Source organism: Saimiri boliviensis, chromosome 11 (assembly GCF_048565385.1).
Source record: "Saimiri boliviensis isolate mSaiBol1 chromosome 11, mSaiBol1.pri, whole genome shotgun sequence".
In the NCBI taxonomy this organism is placed as follows: Eukaryota; Metazoa; Chordata; class Mammalia; order Primates; family Cebidae; genus Saimiri; species Saimiri boliviensis.
This window is the reverse complement of record NC_133459.1, coordinates 110,014,107-110,034,484: the sequence shown is the minus strand read 5'-3', so window position 1 is coordinate 110,034,484 and position 20,378 is coordinate 110,014,107. Positions and strand designations below refer to the sequence as shown.

Genomic DNA, 20,378 nt, shown 5'->3' with positions numbered 1-20,378 from the left:
GCCCACTACAACTTTTTCCTCCCGGATTCAAGCAATTCTCCTGCTTCGGCCTCCTAAGTAGCTGGGATTATAGGTGCCTATCACCACACCCAGCTAATTTTGGTATTTTTTAGTAGAGATGGGGTTTCACTATGTTGGCCAGGCTGGTCTCAAACTCCTGACCTCAAGTGAGCCACCCACCTTGGCCTCCCAAAGTTCTGGGATTACAGGCATGAGCCTGGTCCACAGTTTCAATCTTTTAATACCTTACATATTTAAGTTACTAAAATAGCTAAGAAAAATTGTTCATTTTAAGTGCTAATTATTCCCTTTTCTAAGATTAAATATGTAATTTATGAATAAAAAGTTAATATTTTAAACTAGGAATTAAAATGTACTTCTGATGTTTAGTTTTCTGCCAGTTGTCATTTTCACACACACACACACACACACACACACACCACCACCACCACCACCATCATTTTTATAAACCAATCAACAGTGGAGACACTAGAGACTATTATATGAAAAGCATTTATTCTACAGCCTACTGGGAATTGTCCAGAAGTTAGAAGGACTTTGGAAATGACTCTTAAATCTTCATTTGAGAAAAAGCATGCCAGGAGTCTAAATAACCAATGTCATTTAGCAAACAAAATACAAATGAACAAAACACAATTTCTCTGATGAATGAAGTGGTTGCCATAGTTTTTTCCATTATGTAAAGATAGTTCTCATATGAAAGATATCACCTAAGCAGTAGCAATCAGAATATTATGCAAATATATTGGGGGCAATTTAACCCCCAAATCAGAAGGGCAGAATAAGAGACATAATAATCTTTCTTCAAAAGAAAAAAACACACACACACACAAAAATACCTTCTGTGTCAAATGATACAAAAATGGCACTGGTTTCCTATATGTTAACTGAGGTATTTTTCACTGCAGAGCAAATTAAAAAGATATGCTCATCCCACTTTTTTTTAAATGCACTACTTTTAGTTCTGCAGAAATAAAAGTTATTCTGAATTTAAAGCTTTTTATACACATAATCCTGTGCAAATTATGTAATACTTTGTTTGTAGGATATTAACCCAACTTTCTAATATATTTTGTATATGTTTCTTTTTGTTTGTTTGTGACAAAATCTCCCTCTGTCACCCGAGGTAGAATGCAGTGGCGCAATCACAGCTCACTGCAGCTTCAGTCTCCAGGGCACAGGTTATCTCACCTCAGCTTCCTAGGTAGCTGGGAACACAGGCGTCCACCACCATGCCTGGCTAATGATTACTACCATTTTTTTTTTATAGAGATGAGGTTTTATTATGTTGTATACATTTCCAAAGGCAACTACAAAAATTGGTTTTTCATATTTCCACAAATATTGTACAGAATGTTTAATATCTTGTAACTGTGGAAGCCATGAGAAATTTTTGTATTTAGAAAGCATGACAATCCAAAAATCAACATTTTACGGAAATAATACCGTTCTGTTGAAATTGCAGTATACTGCACTTAATATATTATTTCTAATATTCACCTAATTATTAGAGAAATTAGTACACTAAAGGACAGTGGTGCTTTTTAAAAATCATGTCTTTGCTGTGGTAAGTTTGTCCTGCTCTGTCCAAAGCAATATTTGAACCAAAAGGCCCTTCTAATCTTATGCCAGCAACACAATGGTATCTAGGCCAGGTTCTTGTGCAATTTGTGAAACGTTTGCTGTGAAGAGCTGTTAGTGTAGCGGCACGGCTCATCAGTTCTGAGTATTTGAATAGCTAATGTTTCAAACTGTTAGTCCTGTTCTGATTTATTTTCATCCCTGCCAGTCCTATTAATTTCATTACACCTGACCACAACTTAGTTTACTTGCCTTTGTTACTACAGTTTGAACTCCAGCTACATTTTTCTAAGAAATTAAATTGCCAGGTTTTTATAGCTGATTGCACTCTTTCAAATTCTGTACAGACTTGATGGTTTTTTTGGACTTCGATTTTTTAGCACGTGTTGGGAACTATTATGAAGTTTTCTTTCAGCACACTTGCAGTTAAATAGCTTTTTCCAAGTTTAATACAGTTTGACAGCTCTCCTGGGGGTGTAGATGGGTGGGGGCACTTGCATTGCCCTTTGGAGGAGACTCTGCCTTCTACTCAGCCAAAAATCAGTGTGAATCCCTTTCTTTGATGGTTCTGTCTTTCCCCACATCAAACCTAAATTCTTGATCTTCCACCTGTTCTCATTTCTTCTGCCCTATCTCTTGCTAAGACTCGCAACAGCTGTTGCCCATGCTTTATATTGTAACATTCCACATGGTACTCCATAAAAACCTGATATAGATGACCTCTCTACAACAGAACTGAAATTATTCGTGTCATGCTCCAGTTGTTTTTGTGGCTCTCCTCTGGACTGTCTCCAAATTCTCCTGCTCAGTTTTAGCAAGCTGGCCTGGAGTTCTCTCACAGGGTCTGGCTAGCACATTAATTTGCTTGTGCTTAAAAGCCTTTGTGCTCAGTACTGAGACTGCCTCATAATGAATTAATTTTCATTTCAATTTTATTCTAAACTTACAAACATCTGAGATTCATGCTATCTTCAGTGTTCAAATGGTAATGCTTTCTGTAAAATAAAGGAGCCTGCAGGCCAGGCACGGTGGTTCGTGCCTGTAATCCCAACACTTTGTGAGGTGGAGGTGGGTTGATCACTTGAGGCCCGGGGTTTGAGACCAGCCTGGCCAACATGATGAAACCCCATCTCTGCCAAAAATACAAAAATTAGCCAGGTGTGGTGGTGCATACCTGCAATCCCAGCTACTAGGTAGTCTGAGGCATGAGAGCTGTTTGAACCCAGAATGTGGAGATTGCGGTGAATGGAGCTGAGACAGCGCCACTGTACTCTAGTCAGGGTGAGAGAGTGAGACTCCATCACACGATTTTTTTTTTTAAGCCTATAGTTATTTTGATGGGATAGCAATGAAAACATCAACCACGTCAGGTTTGGCATAAATAGTTCATAGCTGACCTGGTCTGTCTGACTGAGATGTCACCAAACCAACTGATGATCTTGAGATACTAAGGCATTGGCATGAATGTCTAAAGATCAGGACAGAGGTGGGTTCAGAGAACTATTTAGGAGACATCCGGGTGGGAGTTGTGGCCAACACTGATTACAAGAGAGCAGTGGGGAGTAAAAGCCAGGATTGCAAGGAGTTAAAGATCACCCATTCAAGAAGTTTGGCAGAAGGAGCAAGACAGGAAATTTATTCATTTAGTGACAGTCAAAGGTAACAATGTAAGAAAAGCATTTTGAGTCGTCTTTTAGGCAAACTGGAATTTGTGATTAGAGAAGAAGGGCGTTCTTTGCTTTAGGGATTATTTAAAAAATAGGAACAGTTCTGTCTAACAGTTAAGGCAGCACTATCCAATAGAATTTTCTGTGATGATGAAAATATTCTACATGTTTACTTTCCAGTATGGAGCTACAAGCCACATGTGGCTATTTAAATTTAAATTAAATAGTGTGGGTACTGAGCAATTGAAACGTGGCTAGTATATCTGAGTTGAATTTTAATTTTAATTTTAATTTAAGTAGCTACATGTGGCTAGAGGCTACCACATTAAACGACTCAGAGTTCGAGTTTTGCTAACTAGACTAGCAGATTAATCTCCAAATATTAATGTCTTAAAACAATAAAAGCGTATTATTCAACTATATCACATCCAAACCAATCAGTGCTAGGGTGTAGGGAGGGGAGCACTCTGCTCTGTCTAGTCATTTGGAACACTGGCTCCTTCTATCTTGTGTGGTGCCATCTTCAACCTTGAAGGGTTCATGTTGGAGGGGAAGAGATAGAATGCGAAGAATCTCTTGAGAAGTGGTATGGGCCATGACTGGAAATGGCCTACATTAGTTCAACCCATATATCCATATTCTAATAGTTAAAATAAATGACATGGCCCTACCTAACTGCAGGCTGAAGGAAAAGAAACCAGGTTTATGGACACATAACATTATTCTGCCACACTGAAATTTTCAGAGTTCTGGCATCAGTCTCTAATACCTCCTCCATAAGGAACTGGAAATAAATTTTAATCAGTGTGCCAAGGGAGTAAATCTGGTACAGTTCTGGATGTGAGGAAGACACTGAAGGATCAAAGTGGGGCAGTGGGGGTTCTACATAGGGTAGGGACCGGGAGAAGAGATGGAATAAATCATAGAGGGCAGAAAATTTGGTATTTGTTGATGGAGAACCATTTCCCGGAAAGAGAAACAAAAGGAAAGAGAGTGTGAGAATAAACATTTTGAGGTGAAAAGGAGAGAAATTAAAGGCTCTTAGATTGAATTACTTTGTCTACTCTGAGGTTATTTGCTTATTATGACCAGCCTGGGAAGATGTTTGGGTAGGTGCTTAAAATTAGCAGAAAAGACCTGAACAGGTACTATGAAGAGTACCTCGGGCATGTGCTGTAGAAACTGGAAGGCATTTGTTTCAGACTAATCTGGTAATCCAGATATTTCACAGAAAGTGTCACATAAATTCAAATACGTATCTTCTTTTTCTCTTGATAAATATCCCTATGGTAAGCCATGGAGTTCTGTTAATCTTCTGTTTGACCACGTAACTACACTTTGAAATTGTAACTTAAACTTTTTCCTTTTACCATAATTAAGGGCTGGCATAAGAGTAGAGCATTGAAGCTAGTGAGTAGATTAACATGCATTTTAAGAAAAATCAGATGAACAGAGAATATTGAAGCTAGTCATTCATACTTGACAGCCTCAGTTGAACTGTCAGCACAACATGAAGTTTGAGAGTAAAATTATTTCTCAAACTAACATTTAACTTAAACTGGGAAGAAAATACAAATGTTCTTTGTTGGAGAAATTGTAAAATCTTGGAATTGCAACAAACAGCCTCACAGTTTAACAGTATCTTATGTATTTGCCTTCTAATCTCTACTGCTACCTCAGCTTCCTCCCTACCCATGTCATTAAAGAACTCTCTCAGAAAAATTCATAATTTGACATGAATTGAGGTGTGATGGGGTGGGAAGGCAACACATTACTTTATGTAGTTGACTTCCTTTTTAATCTGCCCATAAATTCTTCCAGATCCCCATTCTTGATCTAGGTAGTTGAATGAGGATGGCTGACTCCAAAGGTGACCATAAGACTCAAGCGTGGACAGAGTATTGTATTCTCCTGCCCACACTGATGGGCATGTGAACCAAGAAAGACAAATCAAAAGCTCTGGTGTGTGTGTGTGTGTGTGTGTGTGTGTGTGTGTGTGTGTATATACATATACACATATATATTTTGAGAGGGTCTTGCTCTGTCATCCAGGCTGGAGTGCAATGGCACAATCTCAGTTCATGGCAGCCTTCGCCGCCCAGGCACAAGTAATCCTGCCACCTCAGCCTCCTGAGTAGGTGGAACCACAGATGCATGTCATTACATTGGCCTAATTTTTTGGTGTTTTCTTTTCTTTTTTTTTTTTTTTTTTGTAGAGATGGGGTTGCCCAGGCTGGTCTCAAACTCTAGACTCAAGCGACTACCCACTTAGGCCTCCAAAAGTGCTGGGATTATAGGCATGAGCCACGGTGTCTGGCCTCTCCTGGCGATTTTGACTAGAAACAATGTGGGCTCACAGACATGATCCGATCTCAATAAGAAAAGACAGTGTAGAGGGAAGGAGCCAAACATACATTAAGAACGGATTGGGAATCTAGTTCAACTCTAAAAGCACTGCTCTTCAGGTTATTGGCACAAACCCACGTCTAGTGATAGCATTAATCACTGGCTAAAGCTCTTGCTGTGAGGGCAAAACCTGCATCTATCTAATTCACCTTTATCCATAGTCTCTACCCTAGAGCCTGGAACTGAATATACAATTAATAAATATGTGCAGAATAAACCCATTAATCGATTACAGCCTGAATGTTACAAATGTCTTTGAAAACTTCACGGAGACATTTATACTCTTGTATTGTAGGGCAGTGCTGAGTGCCATCATTTCTTTCTCTGTTTTTCTTTTTTGAGACAGAGTTTCACTCTCATTGCCCAGGCTGGAGTGCAATGGTGCCATCTCAGCTCACCACAACCTCTGCCTCCTGGGTTCAAGCGATTCTCCTGCTTCAGCCTCCCAAGTAGCTGGGATTACAGGCATGTGCCACCATGCCCGGCTAATTTTGTACTTTTAAGAGAGATGGGGTTTCTCCATGTTGGTCAGGCTGGTCTTGAACTCCTGTCCTCAGGTGATCCACCCACCTCAGCCTCTTAAAGTGTTGGGATTCAGGGGTGAGTCACTACGCCTGGCCTCCATCATTTCTTCCTTAAACCATAGTTTACTTAGAAATCAGCAAGGAAATCCATCAAGTGATTTTTGGGATCCGCTTTGAGTGGGAAGCCATGAGAAATGCTCAAACAACCCAGTGGGCTTTGCTGACTAAGAGCTGTCACTTTCACTCTCTTTCTACATAATCACCTCTTATTCAGGTTTCATTCAAGGTATTGATTGCTAAAACATAAATTCATGTCACTTTTGACTTCCGTCCTCAGTCTTCTTTCCTTGTTGTACTTCTTTTTCAAATATCGGAGGAATGCTGTACATAATGAACAGAGCTTTGTTTTCTTCTTGGCCACTCGCAGCAATCAATTTGGCTTCTCCCCCATGTACATATACCTTCTAATATCAGGTCATGTTAGTGAAGGACTTGAATTTTCTGGCTTTTCCACTTTAATTCCAACTTCTAGGAGTACAGCAAGAGCCCTTTTCTCCTCCCAAACACCCACTTCTTGCTCTGTAGAGCCCCATGGACTAGCACTGCCACTAAGGCTGTGCTCTACCCATCTCACCCCCTCCAGGGAATCCTGCTATCCTAAGGGCTGTGCACACCGTAGGGAACAAATCCTTTGCTGAATTCTCAATGGATGAGACCAAAGAGAAGATGGTAATGCCCAGGGATTGGAATAGAACCAGACAGCTTAGGGCTATTTGAGGAATACAGTATCTTGAGCCACTGATGCTGGACCTTCAGGGGAATATATTACACTTATTTATTTCAGAATTCTCTTCCCCTGGTTCTTCTATTCTTTAAGTGAAGAGAACATTTTTACTGATCATGTCATTCTTAATTTACAATTCAATAAATGTCTATCAATACAGAATTGGTTAAATTATTGGACATCCATCTTCTGATCCTTCCAGATAAGATCAGTAAACTTTACTAGATGGCTCACAGCACCTGGGTTATTTCCTACCAATAACAGTGTTTTTTGCAGTTATTTAATATCAGTGTCTTCCACTAGACTATAAGCCCAATCAAGGATGGGAGCATGAAGGTGGCTATTGTATGCTTAGAACCATGATTGGTAGAGTAGAAGCTTAATGTTTGAATGTATAATAAACGCATACAATAGAATACTATGCAGCTATTTGAAAGCATGACAATGTGGAATTGTTTATTGATATGTAAAGTTGCCCATAATATAATCTTAAATTTAAAAAATCAAATAATAAAATAGTAGATATACTATGATCCTGCTTTAATAAAAAGAATAGCCATATATACAGATACATACATCAAAATGTTAATAGTGGTAATATTATGAATGATTTTTAATTTTATTGGTAACTTTGTATTATCTGAAAGTTTACAATAACAGCATTTATTTGACCTATTCTTTTTTTCTTTTTCTTTTTTAGAGACCAGGTCTCACTCTGTTACCCATACTGGAATATAGTGGCACTATGATAGCTCACTGCAGTTCTGAACTCCTGGGCTCAGTTGAACCTTCTGCCTCAGTTTCCTGAGTAGCTGGGACTACAGGTGCACACCAATACACTTGGCTAATTTTTTTTTTTTTTTTTTTTTTTGAGATGGAGTGTATCTCTGTCACCTAGGTTAATGCAGTCTCTACTCACTGCCACTTCCACCTCTTTGGCTCAAGCAATTCTCCTGCCTCAGCCTCTGAAGTAGTTGGGACTACAGGCATGCACCACCACGCCTGGCTAATTTTTTATATTTTTAGTAGAGATGGAGTTTCACCATGTTGGCCAGGCTGGTCTCGAACTCCTGACCTCAGGTGATCTGCCCATCGCAGCCTCCCAAAGTTCTGGGATTACAGGCGTGAGCCACTGGGCTAACTTAAAAAAAATTTTTTTTGAGATGGGATCTCAGTATGTTGCCCAGGCTGGTTTCAACCTCCTGGCCTCAAGTGATTCTTCTGCTTCAGCCTCCCCTATAAGTGGGATTACAGTTTCAAGTCACACCACACCTGGCTTATTCTTTCCTGATTTAAAATTATTTTCATTTCAAGAAAAACCAAATAGACATTAAAACAACCGTTTTTCTGTCACAAAATTTCACTTAAACAACTAATTTTGGCATACAGTATTCAACTGGACAATATTAGAAACAACATAGATTTCTGAATGCAAATTGAAATGTTGGATACATTCATCTCGATACTATTTCTGATTAAAGTAGAACTTTAACAAAATTCTCATTATGAAACCTTCATTTCTATACAAAATTTATTATTTTTTATATTCATAATTATTATTAGACTCTTCCTTCTCCTGTTATTTACATTCCTACCCAGGATATGGAGAATGGAATAGACCTTAATTTCTTATTCTATTTTTTTAACTGAAGACCAAAAAAGTTAAAAGAACGTAGACTTCTGCAAATTAAAAAAAAAAAAAAAAAGAAAGAAATGTCAGTGGCTGCTACATTTAAAGTACCTTCCCTACATAAGGGAAGTTTGCAAAGGTGAAGGTCTTTCCCAATAAAATACTAAAGCATTACCAAAACTCTAAAAGTATATCCATTTTAAACAAACACCTTTAATAGACTAACTGGTTATAAAACTATAATTGGACATTTTTAAGGCCAGTTTATACGTTTCCCTTTTCAAAGACATTAATTGATATAAATAAGACATTTACAGGTGATATTCTCTGTACAGAGTTAAGAATATACTATTGGATATCTCAAAAGAGAAGTATAATTGCACTTATTTTATACAACAGTTAGCATGATTATAGGGAAATGGAAAATATTTTGTATATAAATTCCTTTTCCTAATTAAGTATAATTAAAAAGTTTCATTAAGAGTCAGTTAAAAAAAATAGGGCATATACTGTCTGTATATGGCTACCTGTCTTTTAGTAACCTTAATTTTGTTAACGTTGCCAGTTTCAAGCCATTGACACAAAGACGTCAGCACCATATTAAGCAGTCACTCTGACCTATAAAATGTGACAGCCCCAGGAGAACCATTATACCATTAATCATTTTCAGCAAAAAGTTCAACAGAACAGTGACAAATATTGTGCCTTAGAACCTTAATCATCCCATACTAATAATTTACAATACAAATTGTAAAGGTGAACACATACTGGCACAGCTAGGCTTTACATACTCTTTGGAAGCTCAAAAAGTTTAAGAATGCCTTATCAGTCTTCATTTCAGATCTAGTAGCATAAAAGCTGGATTTTCTAAGTATGATTTCCACAAATTAGAGAAGCGTGACATTGTAGCACCATCAATAACTCTGTGATCAGCTGACCAGCTCACATTCATTACGTGTGCTTTATATACTTCTCCTTTCTGGTTAAATCGGGGAATGGCCTAGAAATGGAAAAAAAAAAAAAAAAAAAAAAGAAGAAAGAGTAAACTTCGCTTGCTCAAAGCTCAAGCTCTAACAATGGCATAAGATCAGGCAAACCCTTCTCCCTACAATAGAGAAAAAAATAGGCATCCCTAATGACTTTTGAAAACTCTTCCCATCTTTGAGTATATGCCTGAAATTTTCAGAACTTCTCCGAGGTACTTCCTTTCCCTTGTACAATTCCCATACCTACATTCATTAACTTTCATCTCAGATTTCAAATATTTAACAATTATTTACTTTATACCCACTATGTGCCAAGTAATCTTTTGGGTTCTGGGGAGAGACAGACAATTGAACAAGGCTTCCTCACTGAAGGCTGTGAGGAAACAAGCCATCCTCAAGTTCATCCAACAACTGAGTTGGCCAGGAAGAAGACAGAAGACAACAACATGCTTGTGTTCTTTGTAGATGATAAAGCCAATAAGCACCAGATCAAACGGGCTGTGAAGAAGCTCTATGACACTTTTGTGGCCAAGGTCAACACCTTGATCAGGCCTGATGGAGAAAGGAAGGCATATATTCCATTGGCTCCTGATTACAGTGCTTTGAATGTTGCCAACAAAATTGGGATCACCTAAAATGAGCCCAACTGGCTAATTCTAAATATATATCTTTTCCCATTAAAAAAAAAAAAAAGGCAAGACAAAGTATAAGCCCCAACTTATTATTAGATTCAATAGACATAAAAGCATCCTGTCAAACTGCTATAAAAGTTTCTAAGTTTTTCTAAGTTTCTCTACTCTGTTTTTCTGTACTGATCTCCTTATGGCTGGGATACAACAGTTGCAGCCAGATGTGGATCCCTGGTGACACTGAGTAACATCTGTGTAAAGCCATATAGGCCACTTCAACTGCTTGTCTTTGATTCCGAGTGAGATGAGAAGCCCTTGTAAGTGTCTGAGCAGAATGGCCATTCACTGAAAGGCGAAGACTTTAGGAGGAGCAAGTCTGATGGTGGGGGTCAGTGAGGAAGGAGCAGAAACTCAGTTTTCGACATGCTAAAATTCAAAATGCCTTGACATATCTAAGCAAGATACAAGAGTTTAAAGTTCAAAAGTGAGGTCCAGTCTAGAGATATAAATCTAGGGAGTCTTCAGTGTATAAATGGTATTGAAAAATCAGATAAAGAAAAGGGGTAAGAACTGAATCCTGGGGTGCTTTGACGTGTAGAGACTGGGAACATGAGGAGGTATGGGGTAAAGGAGACTTAGAGGGAAAAGGCAGTGACATAGGAGGAAAACCAAAATGGCCAGGTATTCTGCAAGTCAACATTAAGAAAGTTTTCCAAAGAGGTTGGATTGATCAGTCATCTCAAGGTCAACTAGTAAGTCAAGGAAAATGAATACTGAGAATTGAGTAACATGGAAGACTTAACGACTTAAACAATTTAGCAAGAAGGAATTAAAATTCTATAATGAAAGCAAAATAGCAAAGGAAAGATGACACAAAGGGAGAAAGGAATTAAATACTATTTGTCTCTACCCAACAAACATTAAGTGATGAATAAGATTGCTACCCTAAGAACTATGTTTCATGGCTTGAAGAAACCATGGATAAAATTATTCTGTAAAAATGTATCTATTGAACAGACATTTGTAAATCAAAGATTCATCTGTTCATAACAGCATTATTCACGAGAGCCAAAAAAATGGAAATAATCCAAATATTCATTGACAGATGAATGGATAAACAAAACATGGCATATATCTATGTACAATAGACTATTATTTACTCTTAAAAATTAATGAAATTCTGATACATACTAAACCATTAATGAGCCTTGAGCCAGATACAAAAAGACAAATATTATATGATTCCACTTACATGAGGTACCTTGAATTGTCAAATTAATTCAGAGAGACAGAAAGTAAATGGTAGTTACCAAAGGCTGGGGAAATAGATTATTCAGTAGGCACAGAGTTTCAGTTTGGGATAATGAAAAAGTTCCGGAGACAGATGACGGTGATGGTGGTAAACAATGTAAATGCACTTAATGCCACTGAACAATATACTTAAAAATTGTTTCAATGGTCAATTTATGTTTATATATTTTGCCACAATTATATACATATACACACATAATTCAGAAGAAGATAAATCTTTTTAAGGAAAGAGAACACAAAACTTTGTTAAACAGGTGTAATGGTTTGGAAACTGTAGGAAGCCAAATTTTTTAAGAATCAAATATTGAATTCTTATTGGAAAAGAGAATGAGCGATAGAAGTTATCACGCAGAGAACTCTTGATTTGAAAAGAATAGTGTCATATTGTGTGTTTTTGTTTTTTCTCCCTATCTCCTCTGCTTGCCAGAAGGGAAAGTGGGTGCTAGGAAGGGGGAATAACTTAGATGCTAATTTACTCTCTGCTAGAAAGCAAATCAAAGGCTGAAGGAAAGCATTTGTGAGGGTTCCAACATGCAAGGAATACACTCATGAGGACAAGTCCCAGAGATGTTCAACATGGAAGCATTATAAGTGTAGAAAAGAAGAAAAGCTCATCTTAAAACATGTTCTTCTTAATATAGTGACAATGACATTTAATAAACATAGTATTGAAGTGGTATCTAGGAGCTTATTTGCCTCAGTGGGCCTCAATCCTGAATTAATAGGGGTACCCAAGTCCCATCCTCCAAAATTCTGATTCAGTTGGTAGAGGGGGAGCTTGGCCATAATTTCTTTTCAAGCTCTCAGCTGATTCTAACATGCAGCCAGGGTTAAGAATCATTGCAATCCTTATTCTAAGTCAGTGTCTTCAAAATCATGGCCACCAATCACTTTTTTTTTTCTTTCATATTTTGAATTTCTTTGTAGTTTATTTTAATTTTTAAAACATTTATTATTATTATTATTATTATTATTATTATTATTACACTTTAAGTTCTGGGGTACATGTGCAGAGCATGCAGGTTTGTTACACAGGTATACAAGTGCCATGGTGGTTTGCTGCATCCATCACCTGTCATCTATATTAGGTATTTCTCCTAATGCTATCCCTCCCCTACCCCCTCACCTTCTGCTAACTCTCCCCTAGCCCCCCACCTCCCGACAGGCCCCAGTGTGTAATGTTCCCCTCCCTGTGTCCACATGCTCATGGTTAAGAAGAATCAGTAAAAAATGGCCATACTGTCCAAAGCAATTTATAGAATCAATACTATCCCCATCAAACTATTATTGACTTTCTTCACAGAATTGGAAAAATACCCCTTAAATTTCATATGGAACCAAAAAAGAGCCCACATAGCCAAGACAATTCTAAGGAAAAACAACAACAACAAAACGAAGCTGGAGGCATCAGGCTACCTGACTTCAAACTATACCACAAGGCTACAGTAATCAAAACAGCATGGTAGCCGGGCGTGGTGGCTCAAGCCTGTAATCCCAGCACTTTGGGAGGCCGAGGCGGGTGGATCACGAAGTCAAGAGATCGAGACCATCCTGGTCAACATGGTGAAACCCCGTCTCTACTAAAAATACAGAAAATTAGCTGGGCATGGTGGCGCGTGCCTGTAATCCCAGCTACTCAGGAGGCTGAGGCAGGAGAATTGCCTGAGCCCAGAAGGCGGAGGTTGCGGTGAGCCGAGATCGTGCCATTGCACTCCAGCCTGGGTAACAAGAGTGAAACTCCGTCTCAGAAAAAAAAAAAAACAGCATGGTACTAGTACCAAAACAGAGATATAAACCAACAGAACATAACAGAGGCTTCAGAAATAATGCCACACATCTACAACCATCTGATCTTTGACAAACCTGACAAAAACAAGCAATAGGGAAAGGATTCCCTGTTTAATAAATGGTGTTGGGAAAACTGGCTAGCCATATGCAGAAAGCTGAATCTGGATCCCTTCCTTATACCTTATATAAAAATTATCTCAAGATAGATTAGACTTAAATGTAAGATAAGACCTAAAACCATAAAAACCATAGAAGAAAACATAGGCACTATCATTCAGGACATAGGCATAGGCAAGAATATTATGACTAAAACACCAAAAGCAATAGTAGCAAAAACCAAAATAGACAGATGGGATCTAATTAAACTTAAGAGCTTCTGCATAACAAACGAAAATATCATTGGAGTGAACCAGCAACCAACAGAATGGGAAAAAAGTTTTGCAATCTACCCATCTGACAAAGGGCTAATATCCAGAATCTACAAAGAACTTAAACAAATTTACAAAAAAAAAGCAAACCCTGTCAAAAAGTGGGCAAAGGATATGAACAGGCACTTTTCAAAAGAAGACATTTATGCAGCCAACAGACATATGAGGAAAAGCTCATAATCACCAGTCATTAGAAAAATGCAAATCAAAACCACATTGAGATACCATCTCACACCAATGAGAATGGCAATCATTAATCAGGAGACAACAGATGCTGGAGAGGATGTGGAGAAATAGGAACACTTTCACACTGTTGGTGGGAGTGTAAATTAGTTTAACCATTGTGGAAGACCATGTAGCAATTCCTCAAGGATCTAGAACTAGAAACACCATTTGATCCAGCAATCCCATTACTGGGTATATACCCAAAGGATTATAAATCATTCTACTATAAAACACATGCACATGCATGTTTATTGCAGCACTGTTCACAATAGCAAAGACTTGAAACCAACCCAAATGCCCATCAATGTTGGACTGGATAAAGAAAACATAGCACATATACACCATGGAGTACTATGCAGCCATAAAAAAGAATGAGTTCATGTCCTTTGCAGGGACATGGATAAAGCTGGAAACCATCATTCTCAGCAAACTAACACAGGAACAGAAAACCAAACACTACATGTTCTCACTCATAAGTGGGAGTTGAACAATGAGAACATATGGGTACAGGGAGGGGAATATCACACACCAGGGCCTTTCAGATAGTAGGGGGCAAGAGGAGGGATACCATTAGGAGAAATACCTAATGTAGGTGATGAACCCATGGTTCAGCAAACCACCATGGCACATGTATACCTATGTAACAAACCTGCATGTTCTGCACATGTATCCCAGAACTTAAAGTATATATAAAGACTTTCTAAGACGAACTCACAAACTCAAACCTACAAAATGAGAGGAAACCTCAGAAATGTTTACTCTTCATTGTGTTTACTCCCTGAATTTGTTTAAACTCCATATTTCAGTCATTTAAGACATGTACCTTAATTGATCCAATGGCCCCAATGGCTACTTCAGGTGGCAATATTACTGGTTTGGCATAGGTACCACCAATCTGTTTTAAAAAAAAAAAAAGGAGAGTATAAAAGTTAAGATTTTTAGGGAACAAATGGCAAGTAACATTTTCTATTTTTAATTAAGCATATGATCAGAAACCTTAAGTTATGGTTTATGTATTTCAACATGATTACTCACTGATCCAATGTTGGAAAGAGTAAATGTTCCTCCTGTAAGATCAGTGGTGCTGAGTTGACCCACAGAGCCCAATTTCTGGAGGCGGTTCAGTTCAGTGGCAATCTCAAATATAGAGCAGATCTGAACATTTTTCACATTAGGGACAATCAAACCCTGCTCAGTATCCATTGCTATCCCAATGTTATGAGAAGCCTAAAAAATAAAAAAATTATACAGTAGGGCTTTTAATGAATAAGCTAACAGCAAAGAAAGGATCAACTTTCACTGTCATCTAGAAACCACTACCAAAACTCATTTTTACCAGATTGGCAGTAATTAAAAATAAATAATTTTGAAATATTTTTTGAAAGATTTTTTTGGGCCAGCTGCAGTGGATCAGCCTGTAATCCCAGCACTCTGGGATGCCAAGGCAGGTGGATTACCTGAGGTCATGAGTTCAAGACCAGCCTGTCCAACATGCTGAAAGCTGTCTCTACTAAAAATACAAAAATTAGCTGGGAATGGTGGCACAGGCCTGTGATACCAGCTGCTTAGGAGGCTGAGGCACAAGAATCACTTGAACCCAGGAGGTGGAGGTTGCATTGAACCAAGAAGGTGTCACTGCACTCCAGCCTAGGTGACAGAGACTCTGTCTAAAAATATATCTATATCTATATTTATATTTATATATGTATATATATATTGAAGATGGTAATTTTTTGTTGATAAGAATATCAATAGGCAATAGGTTATTTCCCAATATTGTTAGTGGGAATGTATCTGGTACAGGTTGAGCATCCCTAGTCCAAATATCTGAAATCTGAAATACTCCAACATCTGAAACTTTTGAGGGCCAAAATGATGTTATGTGATGAGTCACAGTCAAAACATAGGCAATTCCCTTGAAAACCAATTTATCACCCAGGGTCAAGATCCATCTTCAGAATCCTGTATACTGACAAAAATATAGAAATGTAAAGTTTTTATTTTCAACTTATGGGATGGATTAAGCACCTCAGCATTCCTCATTATGTAATAAAATACATATGTAATAAAAAGTATATTCAGTATTTTGTCCTTAAACATTATGCTGCATAGTTGTTGAAATAGTTCTCATTTTTTAATATTTAACCATATCAGAGCCCATCAGTAAAAACAAACAAACAAGCAAACAAAAAATGCAGCCAAAACTGATTCTAGCAGGACATAGTGGCTCATGCCTGCAATCCCAACATTTTGGGAGACTAACACAGTAGGATTGCTTGAGGCCAGGAGTTTGAGAACAGCCTGGGCAACATAGCAAGACTCCATCTCTACAAAAAAAATTTTTTTAATTAGCTGAGTATTATGGCACACACCTGTAGCCTCAGCCACCTGGGAGGCTGAGGTGGGCAGATCATTTGAGTCCAAGAGTTTTAGGTTACAATAAGCTATGATTACGCATGGTAACAGAGCAAAACCCTGTGTCAAAAAAAGAAAAAAACCCAACTTTGTTTCATGCACAAAAATGTTAAAAATATTGCATAAGTTACCTTTGGGCTATTATGTATGAGGGGTATATGAAACATAAATGAATTTCATGTTTACATTTGGATCCGATCCCCAAGAAGTCTACTCTGTATGTGCAAATATCCCCCCCCCCCAAAAAAAAAATCGTAAATCCAAAACACTTCTGGTCCCAAGCATTTCGGATAAGGGATATTCAACCTATAAAGACTTTCTGGAGAACGTATGACAATAGGTACCAACATTTATAAAAATTTGTGTTAAGGAACTAAATGCAGAAGTATGTAGGGATATACAAGGATGTTGAGTACACATTGTTCATAAGTTTAAGGAACTGCAAATAATCACAATGTTTATAAATAGGTCACTAGCTAGATAAATGATAACAAAGCTATATTTGTTGTCACACAGTGATGTCTACAATATAGTGAATGAGAAAGAAAAGGCTGGGCATGGTGGCTCATGCCTGTAATCCCAGCACTTTGGGAGGCTGAGGTGGGTGGATCGCTTGAGCCCAGGAGTTAGAGACCAGCTTGGGCAACATGGCAAGAACCCATTTCTACCAAAAAAAAAAAAAAAAAAAAAAATTACAAAAATTAGCTGGACATGATGGGACATACCTGTAGTCCCAGCTACTCGGAAGGCTGAGGTGGGAGGTTGAGGCTGCAGTGAGGCCATGATCACACTACAGCATAGATATTCTCTATGGGAATACTCTAGATAGGCAACAGAGCGAGACCCTGTCTCAAAAAAGAAAAAAGAAAGTTAAAGAAAAATACAGGCCAGGCGCGGTGGCTCAAGCCTGTAATTCCAGCACTTTGGGAGGCCGAGGCGGGTGGATCACGAGGTCGAGAGATCAAGATCATCCTGGTCAACATGGTGAAACCCCGTCTCTACTAAAAATACAAAAAATTAGCTGGGCATGGTGGCTCGTGCCTGTAATCCCAGCTACTCAGGAGGCTGAGGCAGGAGAATTGCCTGAACCCAGGAGGCGGAGGTTGCAGTGAGCCGAGATCGCGCCATTGCACTCCAGCCTGGGTAACAAGAGAGAAACTCCATCTCAAAAACGAAAGAAAGAAAGAAAGAAAAATACGAGGCGTGGTGTGGGGGTTCACACCTGTAATCCCAGCACTTTGGGAGCCCAAGGTGGGTGGATCACAAGGTTAGGAGTTAAAGACCAGCCTGGCCAAGATGGTGAAACCCCGTCTCTACTAAAAATACAAAAATTAGTTGGGCGTGGTGGTGGGCGCCTGTAATCCCAGCTACTCAGGAGGCTGAGGCAGGAGAATTGCCTGAACCCAGGAGGCGGAGGTTGTGGTGAGCCGAGATCGCGCCATTGCACTCCAGCCTGGGTAACAAGAGAGAAACTCCATCTCAAAAACGAAAGAAAGAAAGAAAGAAAAATACGAGGCGTGGTGTGGGGGTTTACACCTGTAATCCCAGCACTTTGGGAGCCCAAGGTGGGTGGATCACAAGGTTAGGAGTTAAAGACCAGCCTGGCCAAGATGGTGAAACCCCGTCTCTACTAAAAATACAAAAATTAGTTGGGCGTGGTGGTGGGCGCCTGTTATCCCAGCTACTCAGGAGGCTGAGGCAGAGAACTGCTCGAACCCAGGAGGTGGAGGTTGCAGTGAGCTGAGATCGTGCCACTGCACTCCAGCCTGCGTGACAGAGCGAGACTCCATCTCAAAGGAAAAAAAAAAAAAAAGAAAAATATGAATAATTCTATATCTTTTAAAAAGTATGTAAAAATGAAATCCTGGAAAGATGTATATCTCAACATAAATAGTGAGCTCTTTTAGGGTCATGGAATTGAGGGTAAACATCTTTGTTTTTCCTTCTCTTTTTTTTTTGAGACACAGTTTCACTCTGTCTCGTAGGCTGGAGTGCAGGTATATGATTCTCTTGCCTCCCTCCCAAGTAGCTAAAACTACAGGCACACACCACCATGCCCCGCCAATAACTTTTTTTTCTGTGGAGATGGGGGTGTCCTTACTTTGTTGCACATGCTGGTCTGGAATTCCTGGGCTCAAGCCATCCTCCCACCCCTGTCCCCCAAAGTGCTGGGATTACAGGCAGGAGCCACCACACCTGGCCAACATCATTATTTTCTTGCCCGAAATTTTTGTGACAAGTATATACTTAATCAGGAGATATTAAAATAAAAATAAAAATAAATACAGCTGACTCTATTAACCATATAGGATCTGACCTCTCAGAATATCTAAGCTCACTTTCTGGTTGTACATTTCTTTCCTTTTAATTCTCTTTTTGAGACAGAATTTTGCTCTCGTCGTCCACGCCGGAGTGCAGTAGAGCAATCTCGGCTCAATGCAACTTCCGTCTCCTGGGTTCAAGCGATTTTCCCGCCTCAGCCTCCTGAGTAGTTGGGACTATAGGCGCGGGCCATCATGCCTGGCTAATTTTTGTATTTTTAGTAGAGACGGGGTTTCACCATGTTGGCCAGGCTGGTCTCCAACTCCTGACCTCTGGTGATTGACCCTCCTCAGCTTGTTGGAATTATAAACTTGAGCCACTGTGCCCAGCCTCTGGTTGTACATTTCTAATGAAAAGTAAATATAAGGAATGGCATCTCAAAAAGAGTTCTCAATCTTAAGAAACTTTCACTCCACACAGAAGATATGTGATAAAATACATATATATTGAATTCAAACTTTTATTACTTTTCTCACTGAAATTATTCTTAATCTTAAAATTTCAGGACGTTGACAGGCACAGTGGGATTACACCTGTCATCCCAGCACTTTGGAGGCTAAGGAAGGAGTATTGCTTGAGCCCAGAAGTTAAAGACCAGCCTGGGCAACATAATGAGACCCATCTCTACAAAAATTTAAAAATTAGTTGGACATAGTGGTGCATGCTTGTAGTCCCAGCTACACAGGAGGCTGAGGCAAGAGGATTGCTTGAGACTGAGAGGTCAAAGTTGCAGTGAGCCACAATCACAACACTGGACTCCAAACTGGTGACAGAGTAAGACTCTGCCCATAATAATCATAATAATTTTCCTGGAATTCAATTGTGAAAGAGCTGCTTCTTTTTGAGAGGGCAAGTAGAGTAGGTAACATAATCTACTGCCATACAGCTATATATTTCTATTATTTTAAGCAGAAAACAAAACAAAACAAAAGCTTAAAAATGGTTTTAAGAATCTTCTTATCTAAACAGTATCATTAGCCACAAAAACAACAGTAACAATAAATTATACGTAAGCCATACCTTTAATTCTAGTCTAAAAAAGATCACTATTTGAGGTACAGTGGAAGTCTCTCTAACCTACAAGCACATTAGCCCCATCTTCTATTAATAATAAGAACATTTTCACTCTGTATAGCCAACCTTATATGTTATATTCTGGCAGTTTTCATCCACAGAAGCATTAAGGATAGGAAACTGTAGTAATCCCAAGGAAGCAGCCTGTTTAAAAGAAAAATAATGCAATTTTAGCACTTTTAACTCAGAAGGGATAGGGAATTTGAAACAATAAAAGGTATAAAAGGAGGGAGAGAGAGAACTCTTATTTATGCTAAGTTGAATTTCAAGTCTACATGTACCTAGTCACATTACTGCCAATGTTACCTGCAAGCAATGCAGAACTAGGTCACCCTAATCATTAAAGTATAAAAGATAGTCAGGTAGCTTGTAAACATCAAGGAGATTTTTAAAATAATGATACAGACCAGCCAAAGTTCCAAAGAAAATGTCTAATTTCTAGGTCATTTTCTCACTGACATGTAGAATCTTAAGATTTCCATGAGAAGTAAGCCTGTAGTTCAAATATACACTAGGAATCGAAACACAAAAAAGCAGGTAAGCTATTTCCCTGTGTAGAAAAAAACATGTAACAAGGATTTCAAAGT

The 20,378-nt window shown here is 38.7% G+C and overlaps 1 protein-coding gene across 1 annotated transcript in view; it reads right to left on the bottom strand.

The window, feature by feature from the left end:
* Positions 1 to 7,424: 7,424 nt before the first annotated feature.
* The window catches only part of DBT (dihydrolipoamide branched chain transacylase E2), a 51,233-nt gene continuing 38,279 nt past the window's right edge, over positions 7,425 to 20,378 (bottom strand). The window contains exons 8-11 of the mRNA XM_010343815.2: positions 19,858 to 19,935; positions 15,016 to 15,207; positions 14,804 to 14,875; positions 7,425 to 9,613 (exon numbers count right to left, since the gene is read on the bottom strand). Coding sequence (XP_010342117.1) covers positions 9,446 to 9,613; positions 14,804 to 14,875; positions 15,016 to 15,207; positions 19,858 to 19,935 — 510 coding nt within the window. The 3' untranslated portion in view covers positions 7,425 to 9,445. The remainder of the gene's footprint in view (positions 9,614 to 14,803; positions 14,876 to 15,015; positions 15,208 to 19,857; positions 19,936 to 20,378) is intronic.